This window comes from Emys orbicularis, chromosome 10, assembly GCF_028017835.1.
Source record: "Emys orbicularis isolate rEmyOrb1 chromosome 10, rEmyOrb1.hap1, whole genome shotgun sequence".
Classification (NCBI taxonomy): domain Eukaryota; kingdom Metazoa; phylum Chordata; order Testudines; family Emydidae; genus Emys; species Emys orbicularis.
In genome coordinates, this window is record NC_088692.1 from 45120011 (window position 1) to 45147324 (window position 27314).

Sequence of the window (27314 nt, forward strand, 5' to 3'; positions counted from 1 at the left end):
TGGCCCCAGAGAGACAGCATGCATGAGTGTGTTCTGGCTAAGAGTGGGTTTGCTGCAGAGCAAATAGAGAACACCAGGGCAGGGTGAGCTTCTGTGCTTCTTGGCAGGTGTGTAGCTATGGAGGCAGCTGGGGAAGCCTGTCTGATAGGGGAGCCATGAACACAAATTGGGTTTGTGTGCACAGTTGTATACAACTTATTCCAAAATGGCAGCAGGCACCCACCAGTTTGGTGGGGAAATTTTGTGCTCAGTGAACTTTGTGCACTGAGCGAGTGAAGTATTCCACGCAAACCTGGTTTCAATGTTAATGGCTCCTCCGACTGCTTAGCCTCCTGCTAAAGTCCCTCTCTCCAAGCTAAACCTGGTTGGCCAAGTGTCTTTGTACCCGAGGACCATCCAAGGACCACTGGAGGGGAGCCCCACTGTTGCATTCCTTAGCAGATCTGCAGCTGGAGTAAGTGCCTGTAAGTGGTGCTTGGAACTGCACTGTGCGGCACCTTTGTACAAATTTCCTCCATGTCTCCCATCCTCTGCCCCTGGGGGAGCTGAGTGAATTGGCAGCTGCGAAGTCAGGCTGCTTGTCAACAGGAGGAGGTAGGAAGCATCCTATGGACCCCTTATCTGAACACCCGCAAATCTTAAAGTGCACAGTGGTTCAGTGTGGGGGGGTCTTTACACTGTGCTGGGAGAGCCCTGCTCTGATCCATATAAGGCTTCCGCTGCTCTGAAGATTTGCAGGAGAAGGGCTCTCTCCTCACAACTGTGGGACAAGACAAGCTGGTGGCATAAGGCCACACAGTTCCAGGTTCTGGAACTGACACATGCCACTGACAGTGTTTGACAAGCCAGTAGAGCCTCAGGATGCTGCAGAACAAAGCTCTCACATCCTTTTTTCCCCCATCTTCCTTCCCTTCCACCCCAAAAGTCTGTAAGAAGTTCCATACAAGGACAATGTTAAAAATGTGTCAAAGATTAACTTTGCTCCTTTATGTGTATACAGTCTAAGAGAAATAGTCGGTGGTCCTGTACCTGAGGACTGTCTTAATGTGTGTGCACAAAGAGGCACCGTGTCTGTGGCATTCCCCGATGTCAGAGTGCTGTGCGGTGCGGTCCTACCACTCTCTGGATGCAATGCTGAGTGTTTATTTCAGAAACGTAGTTTGGCTCCCAGAATTCTCAGTCTTCAAAACTTCCAGGCTCTTAGTTAACGCACAGTAACCCCATGCAGTACCTTTCCCTCTGGCAGTCCCTGCAGTGCTCTGACAGTGCCAGTTGTGTGGGCAAGCTAAACGAGCGAAACAGTTGACTCCCTCTGCTCTCTGTTGGTTTATGGACATCAGTGGCCAGGTCCCCTTTCTTCCTTGAATAGATAACGCAGCTTACATTCTAACTGAGATTCCCACATTTTGCCTGAGGGCTGCACTGACAACTCACTAGGAGTCTGAACTCGGCACAATCTTTGTAGAAAACTGAGCAAAGCGACTGCCTCCTTGTGGATACAAACAGGTGATCCACTGAGACAACAGGTCCCAGCAGGCAATGCTCTGTCTTGATCCAAGTGGCCTGATGCTTGCAGTGCATTCTGACTTGCAGGCTGAGAGATAGAGAGCTGTGTTTGGCCAGGCCTTCTTTAGAATCAAAATCACCTTCCAAGGGGAGGGAGACTAATAAGCGAGTGGATTAGAGGCACAATTTATAGTTGTACTTCTCCCCCAGGGAGGATGACCTTGCATGTAAGAGCAAGGATGAAGCATCTGCATCTATCGCAACACATGCAGAGCAAGTGGGCAGTGCTTCTGAACGTTGATCAATAAAGTCGCGTGAGGGGGCTGGCACCCAATCCCGGTGTGAAAAGAGGCTGTTGGTGCTGGCCAAGGAGACCAGCACCTTTATTTTCTTCTACAAGACAGAGGCCATGCTCTTTGTGAAAGGTTCAAGTGCTAGAGACTGAAGCTTTGCAGACATTGTCTGATAAGCAGCAAATCAGACTGTGTGCAGACCATGACCAGTGTTCCCTCTAATTTTTCCCACCCATATGCAGAATAAATTTTGTTATGTGCACCAATAGGGAGGTGATGTGACACACATCACCTCCCTATTGGTGCACATAAATTCATGTGGTGGGGTGGGGATGAGGGGTTCAGAGTGTGGGAGGGGGCTCAGGGTTGGGGTGCAGGGTGTGGGTTGGGGTGTGAGCGCTCTGGCTGGGGGTGTGGGCTCTGGGGTGGGGCCGGGGATGAGGGGCTCAGTGCTGGGGAAGAGGATAGAGGTGCGGGGCTGAGGGCTCTGGCTGAGGGTGCGGGCGATGAGGAGCTCAGGGCTGGGGCAGAGGGTAGGGACACGGGGTGGGGTGAGGGTTCCAGCTGGGGGTGCAGGCTCTGGAGTGGGGCTGGGGATGAGGGGTTTGGTATGCACTAGGGCTCCCTGGGGCTACGGTGGAGAGAGCGGACTCCCCCCCGCCCCCCGGCTCTGTCTCCCCGCAGCAGCACCTGGGCTCGGGGGGAGAGGCACCTCTCCCCCAGCTGCGGCAGGTCCGGGCCGGGTCAGGGGCACGTCCCCCAGCCGCGGCAGGTCCGGGGCCAGGCTGGGGTGCCTGTCCCCCAGCCGCGGCAGGTCCGGGGCTGGGCTGGGTGGGGGAAGGGGGAGGGGCGCCACAGCAGGTCTGGGGCTCGAGGAGAGGCATCTCTCCCTGCCGCAGCCCTGAGCGCCAGCACGTTGTATAATAGGCAGCTGTGCAGCTTAGCAGGAACTTAGGCCATGACTATGTGTCATGGGTAAGGAATGCGACAATGCCGTAACAAAGGAGACTGTTAAAAAAGTGATCTGATCGTGTTTAGGACCTAACTTATTAATTTCCTTCAACACAGAAGCTATTTCTAAAGAACTGATCCCACATCTAAAAACCTCACTGCCTCTGTCAGAGCCCAGGAAATAGATACACCGTGGAGAACAACATTTATGCAAAAAACACTGGGGTGGGGGTAAGCGAGAGCTGATTTAGATGAGCTGTCTCCAAAGAGCAGAGAAGGAAGTGGACAGGTAAGACAATCATTATTTAAGGAAGCAATAGGAGAAAGGAGACCCGTATATTAGCCACTGCCAGAAAGAGGAGACATCTTTTATAAAGACACCCACAAGCTCCTTTTCTTTCCAGACCTCAGTCTGGCACCCAGGGCAAATATCACGCTGCTGCTGCTGCTATAAAAATTATTTATGGAGATGGAAACAGAAACTGTAGTCATCTCCCCAGACAAACTGTGTGAGATATGCCAGAAGAGAATATCCGTGGGAATGGGAAAACTGGAGAAAGTACAAGGGATGTCAACTGAACAAACCACAGAGATCCAAAGCTTAAACAGCCTGAGTTTGCCTCCCAGCAATCAATGGCCGTTGGCTTTAATGTCAGCTTTTATGCGGTTTTGTTTTTCTGCTAATTCTACATGGCTGTGGCATCATGAGAGTGCCAGGTAGTTAGGCAGCGTTTATAAAGTTGAATTCTAATTCATGCGCTTTGATCTACCCACAGAACACACTACCAAGCAGCCAGAATGCGCTCCTTAACTCATCTGATCCCCTGACAAATCACAGAGGGCTTAGATTCTGAAAGCTGGGAGAAAGATAAAGGACTTGGTGGGCACTGAATTTGGTTTGAATGTTTGTTTCAGACAAGCAGCGTGCTCCCTTATTGTAGGTATATTGTGTAGTGTTCACAAGTTACCTATGACATGTTATTGGCAAAGGTGCAGTTCTACTCTGAAAAGCAACTCAGTAAAAAGAGCACAGTGGGGAACTGTGTATCTTGTCTCTCAATAACTCTTGTCTAAATGTGCTCAGTTTATGAGCTTTCAAACAGCTTTGCAAATTCTCATTGGGTTCCCTAAGTCAGCCTGAGATTTTCCTCCCTACACCTCTTCATAAGTAACATTATGCAGGCCCCATTTCTTCAATGAGATTGCATGGTTATAGTGGAAACTGAGGGCAGGATTTGTCCACATGATTTGACCACAGTTAACAATACTGCTGATGCATGATTGGGAAGAGACTCCAGCTGTCTCTCCCAGTGCTGTGTAGGGCTAATAGGGGAAAGAACTTTGCTACTAAAGCGAGCAGGTCAAATCTCAATACATATGTGCTGAGTGAGGGGCTGTGTCCATGGTCACTTTGCAGAGCACAACTGCACTAAAATATCAAACGTGTTTAAAACCCTGTTGTTCTTTTTATAGGCTTTGGGACTTCTATCATTTCTAAGGCTCCACAGAGGAAAACTACCCGTCACCACTGCCATCCAGCTCTTGAGAGAGGAGACTAAAAGACTGGTACTGTGTGGTTCACCTTGTGGCCATTACAGATTAAATGTTTACCATTAGTGATGGCTCTCCTTATAGCCCTATTATCAGTATTAACATAATGCCTAGAGGCCCCAACCAAGATCAGGGCTCCATTGCCGTAGGTGCCGAACGTAGACCTAATGAGAGATGGCCTCTGCCCTGAAGAACTTACGATCGAAAGAGACCAGAGGGACAAAAAGGGAAACAGATGAGCAGTGGGGGAGAAGCGGCTTGCCCAAATGACCATCAGGATTAAGACTTACTGGTCCAGCGCTACAGCTTGCTCATAGGATCGTTTAGCATTCTCAACATCTTCGAGGTTTGTCAGAGCCACTGTCCGAAGAAACACAGGAACACAAATAAGCTCACTAGCAATGCAAAGCCTCCAATGCACTCCTCAGAAATGGATTTTTCTGCTTTCCCAGGCATAGAGCCTATTTGCAAAGGATAGTTCTGAATGTCAATGCTTTATTCCACTGCTCTTGGAGCCCCTGCATCAGAATCAGGAACAGCAATGGCACCTCCAGAGAAACGGATTTTAAACTGTTTAGCTAGCTGAAAGCATGGGACAAACATTCTTGAGTTAGAAGGTTCCTATTAAACCTGTCAATCAAGATTTTTGTAGCTAGCTATGCCCACTCCATGGCATGCCTTGCTTATATGCAGAAACCAATACCACTATGAACACTTCCCACACCCAGCCAACTGCAGTAAAGAAAGTAAATGGAAAGAAAATGGTGAATTCTCTGTAACTTGAAGTCTTTAAACTATGATTTGAGGACTTCAAGCGACAAAGAGTTCTGTGGCATCTTATAGACTAACAGACGTATTGGAGCATAAGCTTTCGTGGGTGAATACCCACTTCGTCAGACGCATGTGGTGGAAATTTCCAGAGGCAGGTATAAATATGCAGGCAAGAATCAGTCTAGAGATAATGAGGTTAGTTCAATCAGGGAGGATAAGGCTCCTCTTCTAGCAGTTGAGGTGTGAACACCAAGGGAGGAGAAACTGCTTTTGTAGTTGGCTAGCCATTCACAGTCTTGGTTTAATCCTGAGCTGATGGTGTCAAATTTGCAAATGAACTGAAGTTCAGCAGTTTCTCTTTGGAGTCTGGTCCTGAAGTTTTTTTGCTGCAGGATGGCTACCTATAAATCTGCTATTGTGTGTCCAGGGAGGTTGAAGTGTTTTGAGAATGCTTGGTGAAGATCTTGTAGGTGTTGATCTCTGTCTGAGGGGTTGGAGCAAATGCGGTTATATGCGCTTGGCTGTAGACAATGGATCGTGTGGTGTGTCCGGGATGGCAGCTGGAGGCACAAAGGTAGGCATAGCGGTCAGTGGGTTTTCGGTATAGGGTGGTGTTAACGTGAACATCACTTATTTGCACTTATTTGACCAACACCTACAAGATCTTTACCAAGCATTCTCAAAACTATGATACCCGCACGAGGAAATAAGGGAACAAATCAACAGAGCCAGATGTGTACCCAGAAGCCTCCTGCTGCAAGACAAGCCCAAGAAAGAAACCAACAGAACTCCACTGGCCATCACCTACAGTCCTCAGCTAAGACCTCTCCAACGCATCATCAGTGATCTACAACCCATCCTGGACAACAATCCCTCGCTTTCACAGGCCAGTCCTCGCCCACAGACAACCCGCCAACCTTAAGCATATTCTCACCAGCAACCACACATCGCACCATAGTAACTCTAACTCAGCAACCAATCCATGCAACAAACCTCAATGCCAACTCTGCCCACATATTTACACCAGTGACACCATCACAGGACCTAACCAGATTAGCCACAACATCACCGGTTCATTCACCTGCACATCCACCAATGTAATATATGCCATCATGTGCCAGCAATGCCCCTCTGCTATGTACATCGGCCAAACTGGACAATCCCTACGTAAAAGGATAAATAGACACAAGTCAGATATTAGGAATGGCAATATACAAAAACCTGTAGGAGAACACTTCAACCTCCCTGGACACACAATAGCAGATTTAAAGGTAGCCATCCTACAGCAAAAAAAACTTCAGGACCAGACTCCAAAGAGAAACTGCTGAACTTCAGTTCATTTGCAAATTTGACACCATCAGCTCAGGATTAAACCAAGACTGTGAATGGCTAGCCAACTACAAAAGCAGTTTCTCCTCCCTTGGTGTTCACACCTCAACTGCTAGAAGAGGGCCTCATCCTCCCTGATTGAACTAACCTCATTATCTCTAGACTGATTCTTGCCTGCATATTTATACCTGCCTCTGGAAATTTCCACCACATGCATCTGACGAAGTGGGTATTCACCCACGAAAGCTTATGCTCCAATACGTCTGTTAGTCTATAAGGTGCCACAGGACTCTGTCGTTTTTTACAGATCCAGACTAACACGGCTACCCCTCTGATACTTGAGGACTTCAGTAACTCAGCCAGAGGTTATGGGTCTATTTCAGGAATGGAGGGGGGGAGGGGTGTGAGGTTCTGTGGCCTGCAATGTGCAGGAGGTCAGACTAGATGATCATGATGGTTCCTTCTGATCTTAAAGTGTATGAGACCAGAAGTTGAGTCCCAGTCCCAGAAAGAAGAGAGACATTAGCTATCTGTCTGGATTTTAGGCATCCTGCAATTAAGCTACCTGCTCAAAGTTAGGGCTTCTATACAGGTTACCCAGTGGCGGATTTAGAGTTAGTAGGGCCCTGTGCTCAGCTTCATTTTTGGGACCCAGCCAAGAAAAAGAGCATTCTCTCTTATCTCCCCCCACCCCTGTTTTTCATTCTTTTTTCTTCATCCTCCTCCTATAAGTAATAAGAAGTAAATGAAAATAAAGTGAGGTACCTTGATTGTTTTTGTACTCTAACTTATTTTTCCACAGACCACTTGAAAATCGCTGAGTGTCTCAGTGGACCACTTAATGATCTTTCCAAATATAGTTTGTACCGTTAGCTAACTATTGTAAAGCGCTTTGGATAAGAGCGTTTTATTAAAAAAAAAAAAAAAATGTAAAAAAACACATTGGGGTGCAGGGTCTGGCCATGAGTTAGGGTGCGGGAGGGGGCACAGGGCTGGGGCAGGGGGTTGGGGTGTGGAGCGCTTACCTGGGGCAGGTCCCGTTTGGTGTGAGGGGTGCAGGTGGGGTTGTGTGCAGGAGTCAGGGTGGGCAGGGGGCTGGGGGGCTGCAGGAATCAGTGAGGGCAGGGGGCTGGGAGCGTGAGAGGGGGGTGCAGGAGTCAGGGTTGGAGGTGCAGAGTCTGGGAGGGAGTTAGGGTGCAGGAGGGGGCTCAGGTCTGGCCAGGAGTTAGGATGCAGGAGGGGGCTCAGGGTTGGGGTGTGGAGCACTTGGGCAGCTCCCATTTGGTGTGAGGGGTGCAGGTGGGAATGTGGGGGGGGAGTGCAGGAGCTCCTGTTTGGTGCTCAGCAGGGATGTGTGGGGGTGCAGGAGTCAGGGCACAGGGTGTGGGGGGGCTGGGTGTGTGCGAGAGTCATGGCTGGGGGTGCAGGGTCTGGGAGGGAATTAGGATGCAGGAGGGGGCTCAGGGTTGGGGCAGGAGGTTGGGGTGTGGAGCGCTTACCTGGGGCAGCTCCCATTTGGTGCAAAGGGTGGGGATGTAGGGGGGTGCAGGAGTCAGGGAGGGCTGGGTGTGGGGTGATGCAGGAGTCAGGGCAGGGGGATGGGGTTCTGGGGGTGCTTCCAGCCCCCTACCCCAAGCGGCTCACAGCAGCGGGTTGGGGGGGGCATGTGTAGGGTGAATGCGGGGGCCACACCTTTGCTCTGCCCTGCCCCGCCCCGATTCCATCCCCTTCCCCAAGGCCCAGCCCCCGCCTCCTCCCCTGAGTGTGCTGTGGCCCCGCTCCTCCTCCTCCCTCCCAGAGCACCGGCAAACAGCTGTTTGGCGGCGGGGGAAGCGGCATGCTCGGGGAGGAGGCGGGGGAGGGGAGAGCTTGGCTGCCAGTGAGTGCGGAACCTGCAGCAGGAGCCCCAGGAGCCGGCAGGACCAAGCTTCTGCCCCCGCAGCTGCCCGGCCCTTGGGCCCTCTGTCGTTGGGGGCCCCCATGCTAGGGCACCCTGTGTTTTACTGTAAATCCACCTCTGAGGTTACCCAGGTCGTTAAATCTCCCAGCACCTCTGCCAGAGTAGAGAGAACAAGGTGAATCCCCCTCTTGAATGTACACAATCCCCTTACCACTGGAGTTGCAATGCCTGGTTTCTCGTTTTTCTAACCTTGGATTTAGTGCTGGTGAGGAGTGCCGGTGAGGAGTGCCAGACTGAGGATACCACAGAAACCCCAGTGCTCTAATCACAGAAGTCATTGCATGAGCAGCACCAGTGCAAACTTCTCTGCATCACCCCACAACGGTCCTCCCACAAAAGCTGGGACCAGCCATGGTGGTTTGGGGGGGGACGTACACACTAGTCTATAGCAAGAACTGTATTTCGGCGCGTGAGAAGGCACTGACTTTTGGTCACTGCTGATCTGATTTCAAACCAGTCCATGACCTGGTGATGTAAAACTTTTGAATACCAGAGTGCTGAGTTATCCAGTCTCAGATAACAACTTGCATCACCTCTTGCTTTCCCACCTTAAAATCTGATATTTCCCAAAGACGATATTCATGCAGCTCTGTGGGGTAGGAGTAAGGGGAGAGGGCAGAAGGGAAGGGTCATTTACCTGCCAGGAGCATGTAGAGCTCTCCCATCCGGGGCTGGAAGTTGACAGCGGCGCTGAGAAAGTGGAAAGCAGATGCATACTGCTGCATTGTCAGGTGGACTAGCCCCAAATTGAACAGAATCTTCCAGTCAAAGGGAGCTAAATAATTGGCTCGCTTCAGGCAACTAATAGCCTGCAAAGAGGAACAACATTGCTAGTAACATGCCTTGAGTGGTCAAGACTTTCTCCAGTCTCCGCCACAGAGGGAGGATCCTTGTTTTATATTTGTTCTTACACAAATCAAATTAAATATAGATGGAAATGGAAGGGAACCAGGAACTTACTGCCACGTATTTCTTCTTGCCGAAGAAGCACATTCCAATGTTGTTCCATAATGGGGGGCTTTCAGGCATGGTGTAGGCTACTACCCTGTACTTGGTGAGGGCTACATCAAAATCACCGTGAGTCTGCATCATACTGCCAGCTGCCAAGATAGCCTTCAAAAGAACTCGACAGTGAGTGGTTGAGGCACTGAGCTTCCCCAAACATGGTGAGGAGAAAATGCTATAAAGTTATTAAACTAAAAACAGGCCAATGGTCTGAGTGAAGATTCTCTTTGGGGAACTCTGCTAGAGAATTGAGAACAACTGGGAAATCTACATCCTGGCTAGGAGAGGGCAGGGCATTGGGAAGGGTCCCACGCTTCCCACATTCTCTTTCCTGATCAACGTGGCTAATAAATGCTGCATCCTGACTAGCTAATACTCTTTCAGTGATTCACAATAACAGCTTCCAGAAGTCTGGGCTCGAAAAGGTCCAGATACTAATTGTTTCTTTTATATGACAAACTGGAACAGAAACCTTCCTAGGGCAACTTAAGGGGAGATGAAAACATTCCTTAACTCCAAGGCATATACAGCAAACCCTGGACAGTTCACACTACTGGCTGAGGGTGACAGCAAACTACTGAACATATGTGATTAAAAAGAAAATCAAAGATACTGCACCAAAATTAACTTAGTTTAAACTAAACTACATTTGTCCAATAAATTATTTGTAATACTTCTCAGCGAGCTGGCGTAAAGTCTGGAAAAGTAATGTAGTCTTCATAATAATAATACTTGGTTTGTATTTATTCATTGCTTTGCCATCCATAGATCTCAAAATGATTTACATTATCCCCATTATTCAGATCCCATCCTCAACTAGCTAGACCAAAGTTACACCCCACTATAGCTGGGAGAAAGACCGTGTATGAATTATGATCTTTGCAGACTAGCAAAGGAATGATGTTCCACCACACCATCCTTATTCACTTGTGTCTGTGTTCTGCTCCAGAAAGTCGCAGAGGTACACTGAATTCCTAGGAACGTGGTGCACAGCTCTTGTGATGAATTGCAACAGTTTGAAGTAATAAGTTAGAGAAAAGCAATTTCCATTTGTTAAAAATTCTTGTATGGAAAATATATGAAACTTTCCATTAAAAGCAAATAGGCCCCATAGATAACATCCTCTATCCTCATCAGATGGAGGTCACAGAAATGCGTTTTGGAACAAGCTTTTTGGGAGCATGGCCCCCTTTTCAGCCCATGCTCTGGTACTGGGGATATTTTACACAAGAATTAGTTTTGACGGGCCTGTCATCCTTAAATCGGCTTGTATATATTCTTTATGGTACCTTATAATTGGTGGGATCATATGTAAGTGCATTTCCAAGATGTTCAAATGCCTTCTGATAAACCCCAAGCTGGGAAAAGACAAAGGAGTATCAGAAATGCAGGCACAGAAGGGTTAAACATGCAGATAACAAACAGTGCTTTTGGTTATCACTTAAAGTAAGAGATTCAGAAGAGTTAGCTTTATTCTGTTGCAGTTACATTCTCACGTGTGCAGTGTTCTTACTTCACAATCCACAACCAGCTGGAACAAAATGGATTCCTCTGATAACAGAGGGAACACAACTCAACCCGATGCAGACTGTCTAGCCCAGTAAATAGATTTCTATATAGTTGTGTTGGGGAATAAAAACTATCTGGAGAATTTTTTCTACAAAGAAGCAGGGACTGACTTCCTGAGCACCATCAGCCACAGAACAGATTCCCTGACCACTTTTCCTCCCTCCCCATGCTCTCCACAGCGCCCTTCCCTGGACAGAAATGCCCCAAAGTCTATCTGCTTAGACTGCCCTCAACTACTGAAGTCAATGGGACTTGAGTGCTCAGCAGCACTGCAGGCCCATACAGCAGTGAGGCTAACCCTGATCACATACTTAAGTCCCACTGGATTCAATGGAGATACTCAGGAATTACACTGGTATAATTAAAATATAAATTCAACCCATGGTGTCTCGTGTTGGTCCATGAATTTATTCAAACTCCATTACCTTCCTCCTCCCCCACAACTGCACCAGTGCCTATTGACAGAAGGGATCTAACCCTGCTGTGATTCATGGAGACAATCAAGACTGGCAAGGTATTTGGAGTGAATTTTGGAGTCCAGGGATGTGACACACCACAAACAAGGGAAGTCACAATGTGGACAGTTGTGCAAGTTTCTGCCCATGCTACTCTGCCCAAGCACCATACTTTGCTCTGCCTCTCCTGCTCCCTCCACAGCTCTACTGATGTCCTTCAATCTTGGCCTGCAGCCCCCTTGAGCAAAGGATGACAGCTGTACCAAATACTGCAATGAGGAGGTAGTTTGGGAGACAGATGATCTTTCGCTCATGACCCAAGTCCCTAGTGATAAACGTGCCTGTGTTATTTAAATCAATTCCAATTTTCTCCAAGGTGCATTAGTGTTAAACAATTTCATGGCTGCTTTTCTAGGAGAATAACTCGCTAAGCTCCATCCCCAGAAACAAGGTAATGACTAGTCATGTTTTATTGTACTTGGGAGAATGAGTAACACAATTAGGGCAGTAGCCAAACAGAATTCCTGCTCTGGCTCAGAACCAGAAAATCAAGTTACTCCCCTTCGGGAGCCAAATGAGAAAAGAAGAGACAGAGGAGCAAGCTCCATCTTGTCTGATGTGGCCTTTTGAGAAATATGTCAAACTCACATGGAGATGAATAGAAATTTACTCCATATGCAACTGCCAGGCCATTTAAAATATAATTAGGTCCACATAGTAGCAACAGTGTTTAGTACCTGCAAATAGAGTAAACCCAGGGTCGTAAGGAGCTCTGTGTTTTCTGGAGAAAACCTGAAATACAAAACCCAAAGTTTTACAATGTCTTGGCAGTATTAATACAAGGTGAAGTATGGAACCCCTGAGACTCCACTCAATGTAAGAAATATCCCTCTTACTACTGCTAATATAACCAACTAATATCACCCTCACCATCACCACGTGGTGTTTATGGCACGTGTTATATCTGAGCACCTCAAAATGTTTTACAAAAAGTAATCTCTCCTCATGCCCCTCTGGGAAGTAGGTAGTATTTTATGTGGGTAAAATGAAGTGCAGGAGGTTAAATGACTTGCTTAAGATCTCTCAGTGAGTCAGTATCAGAGCTGGAAACAGATCTGCTTTAACCACAAGGTCACCTTTCCCAAGGCAGAATGCAGGCGATAGCTTTGTGGTTGATGGGTAACATACACTACCCCATTCAGCTGAATGGAGAACAACACTGACTCACCCAAAATGGACACTTACAATGAAAGTGTCACGTGTTTTCAATTGCAGTTTGTGATTCCCAAGCCCTCACCTCTAACTCTACCTCATGTACAGTTTTGTAGGCTCTTTAAAAAGCCTCCCCATTTTCAAGGCCTTTCAAGCAAATAATAAATATAATGAATAATGAGCAGCAAAGAGAGAAAAAGCAGGTTGGGGACACCACATACTAATGAACTAGCTGCTTATACAGAGAGTTAGGTTCCAAACCCCAGTTTGGAAGGTGCATTGTGCTAACACCTATAGGTCTCAACCAGGTTGAAATCCCATTGTGCAAAGTGCTGTACAAGGAAAAAGCAAGGACTGTCCCTTTCTCAGAGTTTGGAATCTACAACAGGCAAGGCATACTTAGGTTGTAAGGTCTTTTTGTTCTCTGTTTGGTTATGATAATACAAATAATAAATTACACCACCACTGACAGGTGGATGAGAAACAGGAGAGGATTGGGTAACAAAAATAGGCTGCTTTAGCTCAGACTAGCTGTGTGCACAGTTCCAATGAACAGCAGTAATTGCCAGTAGTCTTTCCTGGATATTTGTCCACTATGCAAAACCACTGCTAATTTAGCTGGTGTGGGACAATGCAGATCAGGATTGAGGGACTGGGCTGGAAAACTCACAGCACCAGCCTGGCTCTAGCCTCACTTTTAGACCCGCACTTTCATGCACCAAAAATTCACCCAGTGAAGTATATAACAATCCAGTAAGTTCAAAATGGTCGTTGATTGCTCACTGCTCTTGCCAACAGTAAAGCTGTGACAGTCGTGAGTAGCAATCATTCAGCTCTGTGTTTCAGGCTTTAGCACATGAATCATGGGATTTGAGAAGGGGATTTTGTATACATTTGCTCCAGCACCTCCATTCATGTGTCTTCCACTCTTCTCTTGGCAAGGGCTTCAAAGAGGTACCTCTGTCCCTGACACATTGTCAGCTGGAGTAAGAGTACTGCAGCCAAGATCAGAGATGGTCACACAGCTGGGAAATTCCAGATCTGCCCAGAAGCACTGTCGTTTTAAAAACATAAGACACATTCCTGAATTCACCAATCAAAATTCTCCTAAGAGGTGGGGGGATGAAATTCTTACTCCACTGCTTTCTTATAGACTTCGATGGCTTTGTCGGTCTCCCCTTGCAGCAGGTGAATTTTTCCTAGCATCATGTATGTCAGATCATGCCTGTTGAGCTGCAAGGCATCATTCAGCTGGTCTTTCGCCTACACACAAAACCACACACAGAACAGAGAGAGTAAAATCAATGTGGTTGCAGAGTTCACAGTGAAGCAATGATCCAAAAACTGTCAGCTGTGAGCACCAACCCTCGTGTTACTACATAGAGAGAAAAGGGATCAAAGGTTCCAGCCAAGCTTGAAGAATCTTATTATAAAGGCCCAGCCTATGAGGTGGTTGTTGAAATAAGCTCTGCAACAGGAGTCATGAGTTTTTAGGGAGAACACTTCAAAGCTGAGCACTTCAAGCCAAAGCAAAACATATTTATCTGCCAAGAGAGTACAGAGGCCTGTTTGTTCCTGTATGGTATCCGAGATCCCTTGGGGGCTGCTAAGTTTGTTACCTTAACATATGCATTTACAGTTCACTTCTCTGCAAAATGCTCATGCTAGCAATGAGCCAGGATTGCCATGTAAATGCAGAAAGAATTCATCAGCTCTAGCCAGGCACACGTAAATCCCCTCCAATGGGGAACACTTCCAAACTCTTGTTACTATAACATCTTCCTCCCAAGCTGAGCCAGTGGGAGGGCAATAAAAGTTTGCAGCTTTCTAGCACATGGCACATTAAAAGAAGAGATGCTGACAAGGTAAAAGACAGAAACAGCCAGCAGTCTCCAGGGGCTTCATTATATTTTATAGGTCCATGTGATGTTATGTAAGAAGTATGCACTCCCCAGAGATAAGGCTGTCAGACTAATGGGACACTTTATAGCATAACAGGTCCCAAATTTGAGATACCTTTTTCTTTCAAACGTAGTCTCATATACATATATTTTCCCCATAAGCCAAATGAATGAACAGACATCATCACAGATGGCAGGTCCCAGATATGGACCTACCTTCTAAACATCTCGCTGTTGCTTTGCAATGATAGGGAAAGGAGTATGAGTAGAGCCCTGCACACCTGTGGATGCGGACATCCGCGGCCCATGTTTGCGGATTGCGGATCAGATGCAGATACAAATTTTGTATCCGTGCAGGGCTGTAAGTATGAGCTCAACACAAGGATTGCAGTATTCTTAATAGAAGCAGTTTTAAAGGAGGCCTGACCTAAGTACAACCTAGCTGTGATGCCGACTGTAACAGATACAGTGAGTCCACCACCCTGCTTGATGGTGCACTTGGATTGTGTAATTCAATACTGATTTTAAGATGAATACAGCTCCCACCTGAGGCAGCAGACAATATTTATTCTCTGCCAGGGATTGATTGGTAAGAGAATTTTTACATTTTTAGAGGCGGGGAGTGGGAAGATCATATTGGGAACCAATCGTTCCCTTGAAATGCTGTGTTTTCCATCTCAAATGGACACCTCACAAAATCAACACCAGCAGCTCAGTTCTCATCAGGGGAAGCCATGCAGTAACATCTAAGTGACTAGCATAAAATGACATGTTTGGAGGGAGTGCAAGGGGATCGAGAGTCCAATTTCAAATTTCCTAGGTGTTCTTTTATTAGTTGCTAAGCGCCAGAAGCACTGCCAATGCATCCACCCCCATTCAGCCACTCCACAGCAGCGGGGCTGCTCTGTGACCTCTGCTCCAGGCTTCCTGTGGGAGTAGCTTCCACACCACTAGCAAGCCCATGCCATGGAGGCAGGGAAAAGAGGTGAGCCCCTCCAGCTCAGCTGCTCTGCAGTGTACAGGACCCCTTGGTACCTCCAACATGGAATCTCCAAATCCTGCCCTCAGCCCTGTGCAGAGCCCTTCCTCAGCCCCTGAGAACTTCCCACCACTGAGCCCAGCTGCTTGGACCATATGCTGGGGCCAGGATTTGGGCCTTACACCATTCCCATCTTCAGGAAGGTACATCCCACGGGTTATAACCACCTCCATGAGGCTAGAAACTCATCTACACCTTTGTAAAAGGCTCCAAGACGGAAGGAGCATCCCCTCGTGTCAGAGTGTGGTTTGTTATCCAGCTAGACAGGCAAACTCTAGGGGTCATCTCAGAATGGCTAGAAGACTTCTTTGAAAAATGGAAATACTCTCTGGAAAATCCTAGTTCAGACAAGGCCCATCGGACCCTGTCTAGACTAGACTTCTTGGTCGCTTTGTAACCCAAGTTCACTGGTTGCCAGTTTACTCAAGTTAATTCCCACAACTGCAATGGCAAATATAAACACCCCACATTGCTTTTAAACAGGAAATGAAGTTTATTCTATGGCTTAGCCTAGAGTGAAACACAAACATTTGGGAAGATGACCACATTTGCAGTTATAGTCCTGTTGGTTAACTTGAGTGAAGTGTCAATCTTGAGTTACAGCATGACCAAGAAGTCCAGTTTAGACAGGGTCTGGGAGGCTTCCACCATCCCCTTTCGGCCACCTCCAAACCTCACTTCACTCTGCACACTGCCAGGGGGATACATCTGTTAGTTAGGGACTCATTAGTGGCTGATTTGTAAAGGGTTGAATGCCAGAATTTTACTGATGTAGCTTCTCTTGTAAGTTTATAAACAGAGAGCTCTGTTGTATTAATGTAGATCAGGGGTAGGCAACCTATGGCACGTGTGCCGAAGGCGGCATGCAAGCGGATTTTCAGTGGCACTCACACTGCCCTGGTCCTTGCCACCGGTCTGGGGGGGGCTCTGCATTTTAATTTAATTTTAAATGAAGCTTCTTAAACATTTTAAAAACCTTATTTACTTTACATTCAACAATAGTTTAGTTATATATTATAGACTTGTAGAAAGAGACCTTCTAAAAACGTTAAAATGTATTACTGGCACGCGAAACCTTAAATTAGAGTGAATAAATGAAGACTCGGCAAACCACTTCTGAAAGGTTGCCGACCCCTGATCAGGGCTGGTGCAAGGCAAGCGTCCTAGGCAAAACTTCCACCTTGCGCCCCCACCCCCACTCCCTGGAGCATCGCTTATTATAAAAACTTTCAAAAATGAATACAGTGGAGTTATACCTTACGCGGGGGTTAGGTTCTAAGGTCAGTGCGTAAGAGGAAAATCGCATATAGTGGAAATTACCATGAAGTAGAGTACACACAGTATACACTAGAACAGGGGTTCTCAACCTACGGCACGTGTGCCAATGGTGGCACGCGAGCCGATTTTTTTTTTAATGGCAGGCTGTGGGTCCCGGCCACCGCTGAGCCCGCTGCTGGCCTAGGGTTCCGTTCACTCAGCCGGCAGCGGGCTGAGTGGGGCCGGCCGCGGGCTGAGCAGGCCGGCGGCCAGGACCCTAGACCAGGAGCGGGCTGAACTGCTCAGTCTGGGGTTCCATCCACCGGCTTCTGCCAGCCGGGGTCCCAGCGGCCGGCCCTGCTCAGCCCGCTGCCAGCTGGGGTCCCAGCCGCCTGCCCCACTCAGCCCATGAACGGAACCGCAGGCCGGTGGATGGAAGCCTGGGTGAACGGAACCCCAGACCATTCACCCAGGCCGGCAGGAGGCTGAGCGGAGTCTCCGGCCGGGACCCCGGCTGTCAGCGGGCTGAGTGGGGCCGGCTGGGACCCCAGACTGGCAGCAGGCTCAGAGGCGACTGGGACCCGCAGCCTGCCATAAAAAAAAAAAAAAAAAAATATCAGCTTGCGTGCCACCTTTGGCACGCGTGCTGTAAGTTGAGGACCCCTGTTCTAGTGTATACTGTGTGTACTGTACTTTATGGTAATTTTCACTACATGCGATTTTCCTCTTATGCTCTGACCTTAGAACCTAACCCCCGCATAAGATGTGACTCCACTGTAGTGTAAAAAAAAATTTTTGGGCCCGCTTTTTGGTGCCCCCAAATCTTGGCACCCTAGGCGTCCGCCTAGTTTGCCTAGTGGTTACACCGGCCCTGCCCCTGATGTAGATGGAATAAATAGGCCCAAAGAATCAAAAGTGTTAACATGACCTTCAGAGTATGTCTACACTGCAATTAGACACCCTCCCCACTCGCAGGGTCCCAGAGCTCAGGCTTCAGCCTAAGCCTAAATGTCCACACTGCAATTTTACAGCTCCACAGCCTGGGCCAGCTTGCATGGGCCAGCTGTGGGTGTTTAACTGCAGTGTAAATATACCCTAACTGTGCAACATTAAACAGTTTTAAACAAGGTTTGGTATACAGAGACCTCAGCCTGCTTAGTGCCACGGTAAACACACCATTAAAAATTCTTTGTAACCTTTCAGTACAGAAACAAAAAGGAGGGAAAAACACCTAAAGCATTAGAAATGAAAAGTATTAAGTGAGGCTTTCATTTTAACATCTCTTGTTCCCTTTCCCTTTAGCTGTTTGACTTTCCTTTGTTTGAAAGTCTCCTAGATGGTATTAAAGATGGTAATAACTGTCCTTTGGGGGAAAAGACAAGTTAGTTGAGATGGGCTGGAGCTGTCATTAAAGTCTGATCCTGTTTCCTAGAAGGCAAAACAAGACAAACACATAGAAGGGAAAAGAAAAGAACAGCAAAGATAGGAAATGCAATTTCTGTCTCTGGTGTTGATTCTCACTTACAACCTCACTGCTGGAAAAACACAGGCCCAGCGCACAGTCTTATCAGCTACTGAGAGAGTTGGCAAACTTGCACCAGCATCAGGCTATTTAGGGCATTGCTTTTACCTGCCTCTTTGTGGTCACAGATTTACAGAAGTGTTGCAAAATATTCAGTTTTGGCTAGCTGAGCCATACTCTTATTAGACATAAAGCAAGAGAAAGATAAGAAAGAGAAGAAATAAGTTGGGTCAGGAAAAGAACACACAAGAAAGGGTGTGGGGCAGATGAAGTCTCACATCCCAGTTAGTGTTCAAGATTTAGCCAAGCCGATGGAGGTAGCAGTGTCGTCCGGGTCCCTCTTTCTGGCTCAGTCTGGTCAGGCCATCTCTCAGTATTAGGATGAAGAAAGTCTGGGGTCCCTGGAGATGGTGGGGATGGCAGCCATGATAGTGAAGCTTGCTCCTTTCCTGTCTGTCAGTCAGCATTGTGGTAGCCCCTCTGCTTATTTTCATCTCTCAAAGTCTCTTTTTGAGAACCCCACAAGTCAAGTGATGGGCAGATTATCCCATCATTATTTTGTCCACCAATTAGGCCTAATTTCTAACAGACCTACTTTGGTTCACGGATTTCCAGTCCCACACTTCTCTTGTTTACTAGGCATGATCTCAACAATCCTTGAGGTATGTCAATAGGCCGTTTTGTTTGACTAATTTAGATTGGTGTCTCCATTTTGTATCTTTTCCCATCAACATTTATTGGTATTGTGACATTTTATAAAACTTTCACTCACTTCTTATAGTTGCACTCACAATTAGGGTACACCTCTACCTCAATATAATGCTGTCCTCGGGAACCAAAAAATCTTACCGTGTTATAGGTGAAACCGCGTTATATCGAACTTGCTTTGATCCACCGGAGTGCGCAGCCCCGCCCCCCTGGAGCACTGCTTTACCATGTTATATCCGAATTCGTGTTATATTGGGTCGTGTTATATGGGGGTAGAGGTGTAAATTTGTAGACCCCATTATCACAACAGATCAAACATTTGAAACAGCTAAGAAACTAGCCTGACTGTACGTGATCCCTTTATCAGTAAAACTACTGAAAAGAGAATCTCTAGTGATGTCTTAAGGCTTGTCTATATGGTGGGGTAATGCGCACCAGAGAGGTATGAACTCTACAGCACGTGAATTCTGTTGCACACTATCTGGCCTGTGTAGACCCTGCTGGTGCACACTAAAACTTCCCTAATGTGAGAAGTTTTAGTGCACACCAGCAAGGTCTACACGGACTAGTTAGTGCACAACACGTTGGTACGCATTAGAATTCACACCCATCTGGTGTGCACTGCCACACCACGTAGACAGGCTCTCAGTGATGTTGTTTGGACAAGACAAGCACTCAAGTTACCTTGTTGAAATGCTTCAGGTACATGTAGCACACGCCCAGGTTGTGGCAGATCTCCTACGTATAAAGGAAAAAGCTGCATAAGGGTGAACTTGACACTGGATAATCAGAAAGAGACTAGTAACAGTTATTGGTTTGGATGGGAACCTCCATGGACTTTGTAGTTCAAAGAACTTGCTACACTTCAGCCATTTTGATAATCTATTTGGTTTGATCCTCAGCATAAAGAAGAGTACATCCCAGGGGAGGTGACAGCAAGAGAGCAGTGAGGACAAAAGAGGGAAGGCCTGTGCAAAGGGATCTATACTTGGCTGAGACTGCACTGGATTCCCAGTGGGGAGATATGAATCCATCACATGTGACCTCTATTATACCAAGAGGCCCTCTCAAAACATCCCTAGCCTATGATAAACACAATTTGAAAGTGGGCCTAGCTGACCAGAATACAGGTCCAGTACCAGAGAGGCTGAAATCCTTTCAGCATGCTAAATATGCTGGTGGCACCATAGGAAACATTTACACCAATCCAGTTCACGACTAAGAATTTGTTAACAGACAAGCTACATGCTGTCTTTTCCCATTTTGGGGGATGTGAGGCACAATGCCAAGCAGCAGAGCAACCCCATAAGTTTCCCTTCTTCCTCTGCTAAAAACGTACCCCACTTTACTAGTGTAGAAATTCTCTACATTCCCTAGGTAGATCTCTAGCAGGGAGAATGCAGTCTATGGAATATTTTACCCTATCACAACAGAATGGCCCTCTCCTATGCACAACCCTTTCAGTTGTGAAGAACGGTAAAGACACAAAGCGCAACTCAAGGCTGGGTTGAGTTGGTAGGGTGCTTCCATACAAGGAAAGTGAAAGTATCAACTCTGACTCCAGCACTGAGCGTGTTATGGAGATACCTGTTGATGCCTGCCAGATGGGGTAGTAAACTATAGGTTTAAAGCCATGCCCAGCACATGCCACAGATAGTTTGTTTTCTTAGGGTAGGTCTACACTGCAATCAGGAGGTATATTTGCAGCACTTGGAGACATACTCAAACTAGCTTTAATCTAGCTAGATCAAAGTGAGCTCAAGGAACAACAGCAGTGAAGCTGCAGCAGCATGGGCTAGCGCCACCTGCCTAGGATGCAGCTGCTGTCCCTACTGCCATGGCATCACTGCTATTGTTACTCGAGCTAGCTAGATCAAAGATAGCTGGGGTGGGTCTACACACGCTGCAATCACATCTCCCGACTGCAGTGCAAACTATCCTTAGGAAAGAACGGGGTTGAAAGGCAATCCATTTGATAAAAGCAGAGCTTGGTGACAATTTTTGGCTGAAACATTTTCCAGGTAAAAATGCAGATTCGAAGACCCCAAAATATTTCCCAAATTACTGTTGGTTTTGCCAAATTGTTTCAGTGGAAAAACAACAACAACAAAATTTTTAAAAAAATCAAAACGTTTTGATTTTTCAGTTGGAAACAACTTGCATGTAGAAATTTCCTTTATTTTTATTTTAAAACAATCAAAAAGGTTTAAAAATGGTCCAAATGTTTGTTTACGCTGAAACATTGCTATTTTGTCAAAATGAAACATCTTGTTCAATCCAAAATTATTCATTTTCTTTTTTAAAACACTCTTTGATTCATCAAAAATTAAAAAAAAACACTTTCGTTTTGGTTTGACCTGAAACTATTTTTAGATTTTTCAGAATTGCCAGCGTGTCCTGAAACGTCCATCATTTGCACAGCTCCAGGAAAAAGTTGTACTCACTGTTCAGCACAGAGTGGGTGGAAGAAGAGAAAGCAGTACCAAATACCCACACATATTGGGCCTAATTTATAGAAGTGCTGAGCACCTAAAGGCACAGATGAAGTCAATGGGAGCTGCAGGTGCCTGAGCCTCTGGGAACCAGGCCCAATACACTTTGTTTTAAGCGTGCATATGATCAATGGCTTGCAGCATGAGAGCTCATGTGCAGAAACACAGCACTTCCCTTGGAGGCTGTTCTCAAGGATCTGTGAACCACGACCTCTCTCTTTCCTCACCTCCCGCCAGCTCACTTTACACTCATTGCTCTTTGTAGATCTCTTCTTTCAGCTCTTCTCCTACTTGGGAGGGTTTTATTTATTACTAGTCCTGTAACAGTGGACCTGAATTTTGCAAAGACAGACAATACTCAGTGCAGCCCATTGGTTATTTGGGGGCGGTTTTGCACTACTTTAGGTACCAGTGGAACAAGTTACCCAATTACCCACAGGATGGGGAGGGATAGCTCAGTGGTTTGCTCAGTGGTTTGCGCATTGGCCTGCTAAACCCAGGGTTGTGAGTTCAATCCTTGAAGGGGCCATTTAGGGCTCAGGGGCAAAAATCTGTCTGGGGATTGGTCCTGCTTTGAGTTAGATGACCTCCTGAAGTCCCTTCCAACCCTGATATTCTATGATTCTATATCAGTGGTACTGGAGGGTTTCTGGACTGGACAGGTGCTTTCCATATCTACCCTTGAAGTAATCTAGCTCAGTGTGTACTGTACATGGCTATGCAGGGTTTGACTGGAAGGCTGATTTCCTGCAGAATACAAACATGTTGCATGGGTCTATGTTTGACTGTGCCTCAAGAAAGATTCTAGTGGCAAAAGGCTCTGTACTTACCCAATCCTTCTGGTTGAGTTTAGCTGCTTCATTGTATACTTCAATAGCTGCTTTGTGTTTTCCCAACAGAAACCTGTGAAAGAATTTCAATTTTTACTTTTCTCTGCCCTTTAAGCGTGAGGTCACACTGTGCAGCCACCAACCTACCAGCCAAGGAGAATGATATTATTTACATACCCCAAAGGTCTGCATACTGCTTTGCAATCTACCAATGACATACCTCTGTCCTAAGAAGTCTACAATCTAAGTAGGAAGAGGATCTCTTTGTAGTGAGTCAATGCTGATCTCTAGCAAGCCAGAGGATCACTGATGAGAGAAGTGAGTGCTCCCTTCATCGTCATGAATGCACTGCCTCTGCAATACTCTCTTGACCCAGGGAGAAAGGCACCTAATAATCTTTGCAGATCTGGGACTAACTCCCACAGAGACAGGTGCCCAACACAATCACATGCACACAGGCAGGGCTCAGTGGTACAAACCTGCACAGCACATACCTGCATTAACAGCTCTTGATCTAATCATCAGTATTACTTTTCCCCAAGCATTAAAAATACAACGAAGAAAAAAGTCATGAAAGAGCATCAATGATTACAACTAGACAGATGCACTGTGCTAGAGATCCTAATTTAATAGGGAGTTCTCGTCTATGGAAACCAATCTAAGTGCCGATGGTGAGGAAACATACTTGGGATCTAAATGGTATTAACTTTGCGTCTGGAACAAAAACAAAGCTTGCCATGTACTGTGTGACACTTCAGACTGCAGGAATAAAATTACACTCACAATGATCGCGCCACCTGTTTGAGGTTGTCAGCACTCTGAGGATTTAGAATGGAACATGTCTGAAAAAGTTCTAGGGATTCTTGAATCTTCCCTTCTAAACGAAGTATCAAGGCTGCAAAGCAACACACACAAGGCAAATTAGTCCATTACCCGGTAGGGAAGACAAGCCACATCACTGGCAGGCCTCGACTGTACAGGGAGGACAGATGAACTGTAACAGTTTCCATTCAGTTGCTCCCTCTATTACAGCAACATAACCAGAAACTTTCATTTGAGCGGGCTGAGGTGCCAGCGCTGACTGAGCTAGGGTGCACACAGGACTGTATTTGCTTCGAGGCTGAAAACCACTTTAGAGGGGAGGGAGCCCTAAGTCTTCAGTAACAGAAAGTCTGAAATTCTCTTAGCCCCTGAAATGCTCCAGTGTACTGCAATTTGAACTGCAGCACTGATGCCCACTGATGACCTTCAGATCATCCCCCCGCCTGCATTCTGCCAACATGACACAGGGAACTTCAGCCTTCAGGGCCATGTTCCTTTACAAAATAAATCTTTCTTTTCATCCCTAGAACAGATTGTGGTACTCTAAAGAATCGAGGGTGGTTTGAGATAATACTTTTCATTTTCATAACATTCCAAGGCAATGAATTGGCACTGGTTATGTTCTGACTGTGTAAGCAAACACAGGAGCCACTGCATACTGAACATTAATGCGTCCTTAAAGGAAACCATAACTAAACAGTTACCTTAGAGAACATGGTTCTAACAAAAAACACATTTCATATGACACAGTCAAATGCAGAGGGCCAATTATAACCAGAGCCAAGCATCAGCAGTTCCAGGAAGATCTGAAGATATCAGGTCACCAAGAAAAACTCATGTACTCACAAGAAGAACCAATCCTCATCTATTCATTAAAGTGTTAACCCTGGATTTCAAAATTAAACCAGGCAAGTAGAAACATTTCAGAAGTTATCGCATGTCTATTCACTCAACCACATTTTCATTAAATCCTGCTAGAGTTCACATATGGTATTTATATTTGTGGTTTTTTTTTTTAAAACAGGGAATTGCATTTCAAAGCAGAAGTAACTCAGGATGACAGATTATTTTCATAGTCTTCATCTGGCATACCTTGAACATAGACTGCATATTCACACATTCCCTGAGTCTCGTGGAGTTGCTCTTTGATAGCAATCTGAAACAATGAAGTGAAAATTATATCAAACAGAATTCCTGTCACCAGAGCATCTGTTGGACAGTTGAACATTATTCCCTTATATTAAAGGAATAGGCAATCCAATAATATAATAGTTTACAAAAAAACCTATAAAAATCCTTCAGATATCAGTATTTCAGTAAAGAGAAACTGTATATTTAAGGTGATGTTTATTTCAGTCTGGCTAAATATCCACGCCAATCTAGTTGGAAAGCATGTTTTCTATGTACTGTGATTAACTCAACTGCACTACACCAGTGCTCATAACACAAAGGCACAATATCTTCAATCTTTAATTTACCCTGAATTTAACAAACTGAATTTGAAAACAAACACCATACAGTGCCTTACTGCACTGCTCTTGCTGATTTCCTTCCACTTATGGATCTGGCAAAGAAGACACTAGGTAACTTCCACATGCAATATAACAATAATGTTCATCAATCAGAGTTTGTGCTCTGAGCTGCCCTGTAAAATGACTTCTGAAATAAATGTTTCCACTTCACCCGTCAGCTGTAGCAAATTCCTGGGGATAAACTCCAGTTCTATTAATGTTTTAGACTTCCAAAATTTTAACAATGGTGCTATCAAGAACCATAACTAAATTCTCAATACTTGTAATTTGCAGAGCTCAGCTTTCAAAGAATGTTTATTTCCATCACACAGCACTTTTGCAGCAACAGGACTGGACCTGAGAAACTGAAGGCAGTGTGTGCATGGATGTGTGATTTTTTTTAAAGGAATATTTTGATCACCCTTCTGAATGTGAGGGAAGGTTGTTCACGATAAAGATGGTACCCATACAACAGAAGAATGGGGAGAAGAAATCCAAGACAGAAGCTCCCTATCAGAGAAAGTTTCAGTAGAACCCCTTTACGTTCTATATGGAAGAACTGCACTGGCAGTACTGTGGCCCTTTTACTATTGCCCCCTTCATTCCTATTGCCAAAGATAATTAGATATTCCCCAGAGAAAATCCCACATGGAATCTATAAAAACATCCCATGCTAACAGAGGCCTCCACTCCAGGTGCTTTGTGAAGAAATGAATAAAAGTGGAGCAGCTGCAACTGAATCAACAAAACCAGAATGAACAAGTGATACTTCTTGGAGTAAGGGGAGGAAGGAACTGATAAAAGTGTCAAACCCTTACTGGCTATGTTCATGTGACTGACGGTCCGGGATCAGGCTGGAGATACTCCATAGTGCCAGCTAATCTGAAGATTTCATTCTACTATACTCTGGTCATGTAACAGAATGAAAACATTTCAAAAACCAGATTGGACCTTTGAGAGGACAAGGAGTATGACTAAGAATTGATTGCACTGATCTTTCACAGAAGAAGGGCTCTGAGGTTTCTCCCTCACCCACAAACTGGCTCCTTAGGAATGGAGAAGATGGGAGTGGGAGAGGTGGAAAGGGGACTTTGTCTCTTTCCACTCTAGCAGTAAGTTGGTGCTGCTCTGATACTCCTGCCAGCAATGTTATCAGCACCAGCAACCCCCACCTCAAGCAAGGAGCTGAACGAAGGGACTGGAAATAAGGGGGGGGAAATTGACCTAAAATCTAGCTCATAAGGAGTTTGAGGGAGTATGAGTGGGGAGGTTATTACAGTGAAACCTTATCACTGTGAAATGTTTTGTGGGGTTGAAAATGAGGACACTCTCACTTTAGCATGTGTGGATGGAAGATGCATATGCTAAGATCCAAGGTGAAAGAAAACCCGGGGTGAGACAGCAAGACAATACAAGAGAAAAGAAACCCCAGGCAGCCCTTCTGCTTGGATTTGTATCTGCTGATCTTTTAGCTAACAGACTCCTCCCACAAATCTGCAATTTTGCATTTACAGATTAGATTAGTACTAGATGTTCATAAGAAGATCTCTCACCCATTTCTAAATACTCCATTGTAACACCAGAACTTAACTGTAGTCAGCCATTTTGTGTGTCCAGTAGGGTGAACAGATGTCCCGATTTTATAGCGACAGTCCCGATTTTTGGGTCTTTTTCTTATATAGGGCTCCTATTACCCCCCACCCCCGTCCCGATTTTTCACATTTGCTGTCTGGTCACCCTAGTATCCAGCCACTGCTAGATGAAAACCAAACACCACAGAGTCCTAAAAATTATTCCTAGCTAAGAGACAAGGACAAACAGCTGCATGTTTGCAATTTTGCTAATTTAAATGTGAGGAGGGGAAAACGTTAACAAATCATAAAACCATAAAAATAAAAATGAATAGCGATCTTGTATTTGGGTGCTTCTAATATATAAGTTTATTATGGCTAGAAATATTAGGATTTTTTTATTAATAAAAATAATAAGCAATTTGCTAAAACTAGAAAAACTGGTAACCTACTAGGGGTTACTATAAATTATGTGATTTGTAAAAGTTAGCTATAAAAAAAGTAAAAGTAAACACCTTGGAACAGCCCAAGGGAGCTTTTCTTTGGGCAAGAAGCTGACACCTAAACTCCCCAGCAGCTGGACAGAAGGAGGGCCCCCAGAAGCCTGGCTGTTGATTACTCAAAACCATCTCAAACTCTGGGTAACTATAAAGTTTTGGAATGTGTAGGGACGCATAGCTCCCGAATCGTCAGCTCACAGGTGCGGCACACTGTGTCTGTGGCTACAAGGCAGGAGTGGCCTTCACCCCAGTGTCTGTGATTAGGAAACTTACTGGCTGACTTGATCATCACCCTCGCAGCTGGCTTTCACGTGCACAAGATATGGGTTTGTTATCTTATGTTGTTGTACACTGTATGCTTCTTCTATGCGCAAGAATTTAACCAGTTAGAAGGGTTGTAAGCAGGGAAGTAGAAAGAATAAAAACCTCAGGGAAAAGTCCCTGAGGGTTTTTTTTTTTGGCTTTCTGGCTACCACAGACCAGGCTTTCTGTTTCCTTTCTTCTCTCGTCGCCACAGGAATGCTCTAAAACCTACTGCTACAGCATGAGTGTGTGTATG

At 45.8% G+C, this 27314-nt stretch overlaps 1 protein-coding gene across 1 annotated transcript in view; it reads right to left on the minus strand.

Moving 5' to 3' along the window:
• Positions 1-27314, minus strand: part of BBS4 (Bardet-Biedl syndrome 4) — a 95350-nt gene that overhangs the window by 5166 nt on the left and 62870 nt on the right. The window contains exons 4-13 of the mRNA XM_065412690.1: positions 24266-24329; positions 23135-23246; positions 22352-22424; positions 19714-19767; positions 13738-13865; positions 12128-12182; positions 10656-10724; positions 9322-9474; positions 8999-9170; positions 4592-4661 (exon numbers count right to left, since the gene is read on the minus strand). Of these exons, the coding sequence (XP_065268762.1) occupies positions 4592-4661; positions 8999-9170; positions 9322-9474; positions 10656-10724; positions 12128-12182; positions 13738-13865; positions 19714-19767; positions 22352-22424; positions 23135-23246; positions 24266-24329 (950 nt within the window). The remainder of the gene's footprint in view (positions 1-4591; positions 4662-8998; positions 9171-9321; positions 9475-10655; positions 10725-12127; positions 12183-13737; positions 13866-19713; positions 19768-22351; positions 22425-23134; positions 23247-24265; positions 24330-27314) is intronic.